We start from the raw sequence: 10,945 nt of genomic DNA, 5'->3' as shown, positions 1-10,945 counted from the left end.
TTCTCACCTATCAAATCAAGGGAGAGAGACCCGTACCTTTGCCGATACAGACAATGAAGAAAAAAGGGAAAGAAGAAACAATGAGCACCCTGCCTCCCCACTCGTTGCTCTCTCTCTCTCTATCGGTTCAACCTTCATAAGGAAATAAAATTTTCTTCTAAACAAAATTCTAACTAAAAAAAAGTATATATAATATATATTATTATATATATATATTTATTTTGGTTAAATTTATTTATTATTTTAACTTATTTATCCACACCCATATGGATCATGGAACTCGACAACGAGTCCAAGATCCATATGTATGTCCATACTCAACGTCAGCTCTTATTATCAATACCTTATATATATTATATTAATTTAGACATCAAAAGTATAATTATTTAAATAAGAATATATTTATAAAATAAAAAATAGATGGAAATTTGCGAGATATTACAAAGGGTATGTTTGGCAACATCTAATGATACCGGGCTTTCTAACAAATGTTAGAATAATGTTAGAATGAATCTCATTTTCATAGCTCACCAAACATTTGAAAACGAGGCATGAGAAAAGCAATGCTATTTGAAATCACATATTTCACCTTGTGATTTGGAATCATATGCCTTCAAATCACGTGATTCTGGATCACATGAGATGCAACCAAACATGCAGGAATGATTTATTTTTTTTACATAAATGGAAGTTAAGAGACGGGAAAACAAATGTAGTCTTATATCTGGTCCAAGACAATAAATGAGTAAATGCTGAATAAATAAAACAAACGAAGGAAACCAAAGTTGTTGAGGGCAGACCGTTCAAGAAGGCTAGAGAGGTAGCTAAAAGCCTCGGCCTCCTGTCCCCTTTAAAAACCGAGGCAGCGTCTCCGCACGCAACCACAATAATCGAAAAGACACAAGAGAGACCACCAACGGGTGGAGCCCCAGACACGGTGACGCAGAACCCGCCCTCTCTCTTTTCCCATCCCTCCAACCACGAACCAGTGAGCTCTCTCTCTCTCCCTCTCTTCGCGAGAAGAGGAGAAGGGGGAAATTGTTGATCCTGTATATTCTTTTTTATTTATTTTTGGTGGTTGTTTTGTTTGTTCATCTCTCCGTACTCTGCCCTAGAATGTTCTTGTTTTCCAAGCATTTGTTTTCCTTGGTTTGGAGATGGGAATTGAACCGTGCTTCTTGCATCGGTCGTGTATCTTTCCGCTTTACTTCGCTTATTTTTGCGCTTCTCTTTTGTTACATAAAGAAAGGATTTGTCTAGGGTAGGAAGAGTGGCTAATGGAACTAAAGAAAGGTAGAAGTTTGGATTTGTCGGAACTGTGGTGGTGGTGATCCGATAATGTGGTTTTCCTGATGCAATTTGGGGTCTGTTTGGGTGCCTCGGATCGGAGGTGCGTTGTGGTTTCCCACAATGCTCTAGTGCTCTCTGCTGTTATGGAGCAGTGGGGTTGCCAAAAGCTGCATTGGGAATGACGTACCATTCGCAAGAGGATGTTTTTGACAACTTCATCCTCAACAACACATGGAAATGACGTTTCCATCTCAATGCAAGGCTCCCAAACAGAGCCTTGATGTATTGGATTACGTGGTTTCTTTGCTTACCGCTTATTTACCTTCTACTTTTTTTTTTCTGGTTTCAGAGACAGATTTCTGGCGCAGTAAAGTGTATTTTGCTTGCTGATATTTTGATGGGAATCATCCTTTTGTGCTCGTTAGGGTTTTCAATCGAGTGCTCTGCTGCTTAAATTGATTTCTCTCTTATCGGTGTCGGTTCTGCTTGTTCATTTTTAGATGCAGCCTTGCTTTTAGCATAGTTTACACTCTGTTCTTCGTTCATCTGTTTGAATTATTGGATTACATCTCAGTTTTGAGAGAGAATTTTAAGCTCAGGCAAAGGTTGCAGCAATTTCTTCTGTAGTTTAGCATTGAATTGTATATAGAAACTAAGAGAGGTTGATGTTGTTATGTCATAGAGTTTTGTCGAGCAAACTGTTGCATTTTTCTTTTCTTTATGTTGACTGAAAAGAGTACAATTTGATGTTCAGGTAATTTGTTTTCACTGCATAACTATGCCCGTTGGAGCTACTTCCCAAATATCATGTTTGTGTGCATGTGTAGGCACGTGTATATGAAAGTATACTATAGCATTTAACAGAGTATTTTCCTGAGCTGGTTCAATGACTCCCCTGCCTCATATTCATGATTTTTGGTCTTTTCACATGTTTGTTTCTTTGTCCAAACATCAATCTTATGTAGAGTTTTTGAGTTGCCATACTTCCCCTCTTATTATTATTATTATATTCTTTTCGTTTCATTTGAACAATCTTTGTGGATAATTTTGACATGTCATCACAAATATTCAGCTGCATTGATTTCAAAAAAGTGATCTATTCCCTTCAAGCCAACATAATAATGACTACCCTTTTAGTTAGTTTTAAAAATTTCTGTAGAATAATCTCTCTGTTTTTATCCTTCTTTTTTGCAGTTGCTTTGACGAAGAAAGTTAGAGGACCTTTTTCCAGTTCTCAGAACATGCTATGGTCTTTTGAAAATATACGGGTGTAATTTACCAGCCTTGTACTAGCTGGCTTCAATCTGGTAGATCCAGTTATTTATAATCAAGGATCCTATTGTTTGTGTTCTTTGAGCCATTTATCATCACATTGTGAATTCTGTCTTTACCTTTTGTATATCATACATTTACATTCCCTCTTTGGCTTTGTCTTCTTGTTGATTGTTTTCATATCTGAAAATTGTTGTGACATTGGAATACCATCTCAAGAGAGAGGTCGTTATACTTTTAATTAGATTTTATCATCTCTCAATGGAGAAACTCCATTATCTACATGCGCTATTGCTTTTGTCTGAAACCGGTGGTGTTATTAAATGAGCCTTAGATGTACAGAGTTTGTCCATTGCTTTTAAGTTGGTGTGACAATGAGTGGGGCTACTACTCGGAGCAAGAATAAGAAACCGAGGCATGGTGATGTTGGTGACAGTTCTTCTGAAACATTGAGGTATGCTAGAACTGTATTTGCTTATGCTATATTAACTTGATCTTACAACTTGACTGCGTTTTTCTTCTGTCTAGGAAAATCCATTCAACTGGTGAAGTGACAGAAGAGGACATTAATCAGCTGTACATGATCTGGAAGCCGGTTTGTCAGGGATGTCGTATAAATTCAAAAGATTCTCCTAATTGCTTTTGTGGACTTGTACCTCCAGTTAATGGACATAGGAAGTCTGGTTTATGGCAGAAGACTTCAGAAATAATTGCTTGTCTGGGTCCAGATCCAACTGATGAATTTCGTTCTCCAAATGAGTCGCCTGCAGGTTTGACTAATCTGGGTGCTACTTGCTACGCTAATAGCATACTTCAATGCCTCTACATGAACACATCTTTCAGAAATGGGCTTTTCTCTCTGGAGCCAGATCTTTTGAAGCAACATCCTGTCCTAGATCAACTTTCTCGCTTATTTGCACAATTGTATTTCAGTAACAAGGCTTTTATTGATTCAGCTCCTTTCATTAAGACGTTGGAGCTTGACAATGGACTGCAGCAAGACAGTCATGAGTTCCTTACCTTACTGCTTTCCTTACTGGAACAGTGCCTTCTTTCCTCAAATATTCCAAAGGCTAGAACACTAGTACAGGACTTGTTTCGTGGAAGTTTATCTCATGTTACTCGGTAAGAAAACTGTAAGATGACATCATTTATGTGTACAAATCTTCTTTATTTTCCTATTCAAATAATTAATTATTAGCATATCTTAGTTTTTCCTTTTGCCAAGTGTGACACAATTAAGAAAAAATTGAACAAATAAACCATTTTTTGATGGATATGTGCACAATGCTTCTTTGGAGTACAGTAGAATTTGGTGTTGGCCTCCTCACTAGTTGCAACAGGGACAGCATTATCATAGATAATTGCCGTCTCATGTGGGTTGATATGTTTTGTATTCAAAAGATTTTTATCTGAAGTGTATATCTAAACTATTAATATCTTTATCCAGTTATTGCAAAATTCATTACATTGGCGGGTCTTTATTTTTTCTTTACTTTACAAGAGAATTGTTCATTCTGCATATTCTGTGTGTTTTTGTTTAAGCAACGGATCACTTGGACTTGCTAACTGGTTGCTGAATTTTGAATTTTGCCTACTCACAACATTTTTTATCCAAGTGAGGATATGGTCAAATGATGTAAATATCAAATATGATATTTGAGAATTGCATGTGAACTATATGCTTGCCATTTAGAGTTCCTTTACCTATATATTTAGTAGTCTGTTATTCCTCTTTGGTTGATAGAACATATTGGATGGTTTAGTAGCATCAGTGCTGAACAGGTGCTTCAGCTGGCCCCATGTGCTTGTGTTGTGAATATGGACAATGGGTCCACATCATGCTTCATTGACATTGTCCAACCTATATCAAACATGGTCAATGCTGTGTGTTTTTTTCCTCTCGCCATAAGCTTTTGTTTTGTTGCTTGTTTCTATAATTTACCATTAGCATGGCTATAAGTATATCTTATAATGTATTGAGGGTCTTGACTTTGTAAATTATAATTGTGCAATAGAAATTTAGAGTTGGAAACTCTCCCTTTCACTCAAGCACACATGCATATACTTGCAATGCTAGATGGTAAGTAATGGAATTAACCATTTGCAGGTTTTGTAAAACTTGAATTAGATCCGAAATTTGGAGTGGTCTAGGTTGGATCAGATTGAGAAAAGTAGGAAGAAAATCAAATTGGACAAAATTCTATTTTAATTAGAAATTTATTTTTTTAAAATACTAAAAAAAACAATAAAGTGAATATGTACAAAGATGGGTAATTTTTGAATAATTAGTGCCTCCTTAATGTAAAAGCTGCAACTTTGCTCGGTCTGCGTTCCCTGTTACACTAAGGAAAGAGAAAAGAAAAAACATAGGAGAAGAAAGTTGAGGTTGCACCCAGACTCGGGCGTCCTTCTTTGTATATAAACATATTAAGATTACATGAGAAAATACAAAAATACCCTTTGGCGATATAAAACATATTACAACAATAATATGTAAAAACAAATAACAACAATGCCCTCAAACATGATTTCTAACAACCACCCTCAAACTGTGCATGGGTCTTGAATGACCATGGACAATTTTCTCTTAAGAAACCAATGATGCAAAGAAGAGAGCAACTTTGTGAAAAGATCTGCTACTTGGTCTTCACCTCGGAGAAACATCGGATGGATCTCTTTACTTTCAACTTTTTCACTGACAAAATGTTGATCAATCTCCACATGTTTTATTTTGCCAGAGAGCGACTTTGTGAAAAGATCCGCTACTTGGTCTTCACCTCGGAGAAACATCAGATGGATCTCTTTACTTTCAACTTTTTCACGGATGAAATGTTGATCAATCTCTGCATGTTTTATTTTGCCATGTACGAGATTGGTACGAATAGCGATTGCACTTCTATTATCACAAAAGAGAAGTGATTGGGATAATTTTTGATGTAGATTGACTAGAAAATGTTGAGTCCATAGAATTTCTGCAGTTACGGTTGCCATGCCGTGATACTCCGCTTCAGTGCTAGATCATGCAACAGTTTTCTGTTGTCGACTAAACAAAGAAACAAGATGCTTCCAAGAAAGACTACATAGCCGGTCACGGATCACTTGGAGGAATGATCACTAGCCCAGTCGACATCGGAGTAGGCTAGAATGACAAGTGCCAAACGATCATGAGGTTTGGAAGAAGGCCGTTTATAAACCAGTCCATCACTTATTGTGCCCTTTAAATAACACAGAATTCTTTTAGCCGCTTCCATGTGACTGAGACGGGGTGATTGCATAAATTTGGAGGCTTGGTTGGTATCAAGAGCACCAATGAGACTTCTGAATTGCTCTGGATAAGGGAGAAGAGGATCTTGTGGGTCATCATCAACTAATTTCACAATGACAGTAATGGGAGTGGGAACTGAGTTTCAATCGGTTATCCCAAAACCTGAAAGAATATCTAGAGCATATTTTCACAGAGATAAAATGAGAGAGCTACTTGTTTGATCAACCTCTATTTAAAAAAAGTACCTTAAAGGACCTAAATCCTTCATATGAAACTGCTTCTTAAGCATGGACTTCGAACAAGACCATCTACTTATACAAGAATGATAGTGATGTGAAATTGATCGAAATGAACAAATAAGGAGTAATCACATTGACTTCGAACAGAGCCTAAAGATTGAACAACAACACTAAAAGTCTCAAACTATGCAGGAGATGCCTGCTTCAAACCGGCCTTTCTTAAGCGAAGTACCGTAGTTTTGGTATCGAGCTCAGGGTATCTAGGAGGGGTCTCCATGTACACTTCTTCATGTAATGTGCCATGAAATGCATTCTTCACATCCATCTGACTAAGAGTCCAACCGTACGTAGTGGCAAGAGACAACACCACACAAATAGTGCCCATTCGAACAACAAGACTAAATGTCTCATCAAAATCAAGGCTATGTTCTTGTGTATAGCCTTTTGCCACTAACCTGACTTTATATCGGTCAATGCTGCCATCAGCCCTGTATTTAATTTTATAGACCCACCAACACCTAACAACGTTCTTATTATTGGGCCTTGGCACTACTTCCCAAGTATCACACTCATGAAGGGCTGAAATCTCCTCATTCATGGTCTCAATCCACTTAGCATGATGATAAAATTTGGGCTCTTGACTAGAGTCAATGGATGCGGCAAATGTATGAAATTTCAGTAGAAAAAAAATCATAACTCACCCAACGCTGAAGTGGGTGTCGAATCCGTGCAAATCTTCTAGACTGATTCAATTGGATTGCATCTACAGGTTCAGCTGCAGTAGGAGTAGATTCTGACAAGGTAGGTGAAGGTGCAGCAGAAGGAATCTGACCAACATGAGAAAATTAGTCAGCACCTTCCTCTGGGGTACTATGGTGACACTTGTAATATGTTTTTGGATAGAAGTTGAAGGATGCATGTGATTGGGACTGATTGACATCTTCAGTAATCAACACATGTAGTAGATGATATAACATCACTTTGCTGTCCATTGACTGCTGATTTTTTTGGACTTGGTGGAATACATGATGGCCAAAAAAACGAGGGTCACTCATGTGGGTGGATTGGGCTGGGATAGCTGCTGTCATTGCTGGTAACATCAAATTCATTTTCATGAAAAGTAACACGCCTCAAAACAATCAATTTACCAGTGATAGGGTTGAAGCATCGATACCCTTTATATACATCATCATATCCAACAAATATGCATACCTGCGCCTTGATTGAAAATTTATCACGTAAGGAATTATGCATATGTACCAAGCATCTACTGCCAAAGGTACGTAGAAGAGAGTAATCTGCTGTCTGTGGAGCATAAAGTAAAAGCAAAATCCTCCAAGGGGAGTAAGAGGCATGCGGTTAATAAAAAAAGCAGCTGTAAAAAAAGTAGTTGGGTTAAAGGCCTCAGTCCATAGGCTTGGCTGAATCTTGGATTCTTCCATAAGGGTGAGTGCTGTTTTGAAAATGTGCCGGTGCTTTTGCTCAGCCACCTCATTTTGCTAAGAAGTCCATGGACAAAGATAACTCACGTTTGATTCCATGATCATCTAGATTATTGAAAAATGCCACAAACACATATTCACCACCACCATCACTACAAAAACATAATATTTTACGGGAAAGCCGATTTTCGATAAGAGTTTTGAACTTTTGAAAAACGGATAATACTTGATATGTGGTTTTCAAAAAATTGATCCAATTATAATGAGAAAAATCATCGACGAATATGACATAGAAACGAGATTTAAACAAGGGCATCACAGGTGCAGGACCCCAAACATCAAAATGTATTAACTCAAGAGGAAATAAGCTCTTTTATTAGAAACATCAAAAAGGAACTCATGGCTCTTAGAGACCTAACACTGAACACCTGACATGGAACAAACCATGGACTTATTCTTTAAAGGAATAAGCCCTTTATTACATAAAATTTCAAGGAAAGAGGACTTACAATTAACTAATCACTTATGCCATGGTAAGACATCATTATTGACGATAACTTCATCCAACATGAGAATTTGCGGACAACCTACTGGAGCTTCATCGAGGACTAACAACCTTCCACATCTCTTCCCTTCAACAATATTCCATTTCGTGTGAAGGTCCTTCACATAGACGGAAGAAGAAGGGAAAGAATTACAAGAGTTAGATTGATCAGAAAGTTGAGAGACAAAATCAAGGTTACGTTTAATATTAGGAACAAGAAAAGTATGTGGAAGATAAAAGGGACCATGAGGAGTATTAATGGTGACAGTTCCAATGTGAGTAATGGAATGTGCTTTTCCATCACTAGTGACTATTCTTCCATTACCGTGATATGGAACAAGATGTGTGAGTTTACCTGCATCACTTGTGATATGATGAGAAACACCTGAATCTAAAAATCAAGCACTCGACTGTGGAGTTTGAGAAGTGGAAGAGGCTGTCCAAGTGGGCTGATCTGAAGGGACAGGCCATGGTGAGCTCATAGGTGTTGTGGGCTGCTGATATGCTCTTGCTGACCAAGGGGAACCGTGAGGATTTTAATGAGGCACTCAAAGAATCCATATCCTGATTATGTCTTGAAATAAAAGAGGATGCAGCCCGAGGGAGCATTGAAGGATGCTGGTCGTGAACCTCGTCCCCCTCTCATACCGCTGGTTTGTGGTGCAAACTGACAAAAACGGGCTAGATAAGTAAATGTGGGTGGACGATTTGTTGGAACATATCTTCAATATCAGTTTGTGCACGAATGTCCCCGCTTTCCAGACGTCTTACATATTTTGTTTTGTCGATTGTCATTCTTGTTGGAAGTATGGGGATTAGGAAGGATCCCTGAATTTCGGCTATCATATTGATTTCAGCATCTTTCTCGTCCACGATTTGAGGTGACAAAAATCATTACCTCATGATTAGGATGGGAGTCCTCCTTTGTTGAGATACCACAATTTGATTCAAACTCAAGTAACATGGACCTAAGCTTGTCAAAATTACCTCTTTTCTTGAGACCCATATACATCGCTTTAAACATGTTATACTCATCACCCAATCCACAAAGTGTCTGGCTTTATACATCTTCATCTGTCACAGGACTCCCTATAGCTGCCAACTGATTCATGATATATTTCACTCAATCTAGAAAATTTGCTACACTATCGTTTTCTCTTCAATGATCCAAATTCAGACTTGAGATGATATACCTTGGGAGTGAAAATCTGCTCATACCATCTATGAAGAACTTTCCAAAATTCCCTCGCTGTAACGCCTGTTGGAGTATGTAAAATAACCTGTCTGGAAAGAGTTGCTATGATAAAAGCTATAACCATCTGATCATTTTTTAACCAGGTGATATAATCCAGATTCTTGATATAGATAACCTGTTCGGAATCACCTTCTATCTCCTTTTCTTTTTCCTTTGATTTTTCCTTGGTAACGAGCATGAATTCCAAGGGTGTAGCTGTGGATCCATCGAGGTGTTCCATCAGGTCATGACTGAATCTGCTTTTTCTAGGTTATGAAATTAGATTCGTCCAACTTTTCATAAACAAGTTGGTTTAGGAATGAAGAAGTGAGAGAATGAGAGGAAGACATTGAAAATAGGAAGGATAACAACCCAAATTTAGAATACGAATATAAAGAACTCCAAAATCTGAAACTGATCACACAGTTTTATTTTATTTTATTTTTATTTTTTTAGCCTGTGAATTCATAGATATGTGTGTAGTCTGATGACTACCTGATCTGAACCAAAATCGAGATTTGGTCTTGTTGGGTCAAAATTTGATAGTGAAAATGTGAAAGGTAAAGAACAGGAATTCTCTTTTTTTTTGAATGAAGACGATTGATCAGATCTGGAGAAAAAGCAGAGCTTGGAGATTGAACACAATGAAAGATATTGAATTTAAAGAAAGCAAGGGATCAAGATCTGATCTGATCAGACAAAACGAGATTGGATTTAAGAAAAAATAAAGATCTAGATCTGATCTAATGTAGCGAGATTTGAAAAAATCTAAATCTGGTCTGATGTGACCAGATTTAATCTTACAAAAGACTAAAATCAATGGGAAGAAAACGAGACAAAGAAGAATCAGATCTGATCTTACCTGATCAGATCTGATTTGATGTGAAAAGAAAACAAGAACGAGAAAAGGAAAGAAAAGAACCTGGTCTGACATGACCAGTTTTGGATTTTAGAGAGGAATAAGAAACAATTTGAGAGAGGAATAATAAAAAACGATGAGATCTGGTCTAATGTGACCAGATTCCGATTAGAATGAAAAGAGAGAAGGAATGAATGTAAATCACGACCTGACATTGATTGCCTTGACTTGCTCTGATACCATGTAAAAGCTGCAGCTTTCCTCAGTCTGTATTCCCTGTTACACAAAGAAAAGAGAGAAAAGAAAAAAGATAGGAGAAACAAGTTGAGGTCGTACCCAGGCTGGGGCGTCCCTCTTTGTATGTAAACATATTAAGATTACATGAGAAATTACAAAAATACCCATTTGGGGATATGAAACATATTACAACAATAATATGTAAAAACAAATACCAACAATGCCCTCAGACGTGATTTCTAACACTTAACATGGTAGAATAAAAGCTCTTGATCTCTTTTTGAATTCAAGGATGCTATAATTTTGGTCACGTTGAATGGTTGGAAGAAAAATATCTCCAACATGGTGGCATTAGCAACAAGGATATGAGCAAGCGGTACTATTGTAATAACTATAGAACACCTCAGCCGTCATGTATGAAAGGATCCTGCATGAGTTGTGCATCAAAGATCTATGAGATAAATTGTTGCATTGGTCAAATAGAAAACAGTATTCATCCTCAAGTTGATAAGATCATGGCTCTGTTATGTTAAATTTTCAAGTAGCTGTCAACACAGCCT

The 10,945-nt window shown here is 37.4% G+C and overlaps 1 protein-coding gene across 5 annotated transcripts in view; it reads left to right on the top strand.

Annotated features, from left to right (window-relative positions):
* The first annotated feature begins 891 nt into the window (after window positions 1-891).
* LOC149827541 (ubiquitin carboxyl-terminal hydrolase 26-like) overlaps window positions 892-10,945 on the top strand; it is a 67,611-nt gene continuing 57,557 nt past the window's right edge. For all 5 annotated transcript variants that reach the window (XR_016434915.1, XR_016434914.1, XR_016434916.1 and 2 more), the window contains exons 1-3: window positions 892-988; window positions 2,485-3,016; window positions 3,091-3,687. Coding sequence is in view for 2 of the 5 variants with exons in the window: in XM_090019450.1 (XP_089875576.1) it covers window positions 2,937-3,016; window positions 3,091-3,687 (677 nt within the window). In the remaining 3 variants the exon portion in view is untranslated. The remainder of the gene's footprint in view (window positions 989-2,484; window positions 3,017-3,090; window positions 3,688-10,945) is intronic.

The sequence above is a fragment of the Nuphar pumila genome, chromosome 10 (assembly GCF_984573655.1).
Source record: "Nuphar pumila chromosome 10, dmNupPumi1.hap1.1, whole genome shotgun sequence".
Taxonomy (NCBI): Eukaryota; Viridiplantae; Streptophyta; class Magnoliopsida; order Nymphaeales; family Nymphaeaceae; genus Nuphar; species Nuphar pumila.
This window is presented reverse-complemented; position numbering and strand designations above follow the sequence as displayed.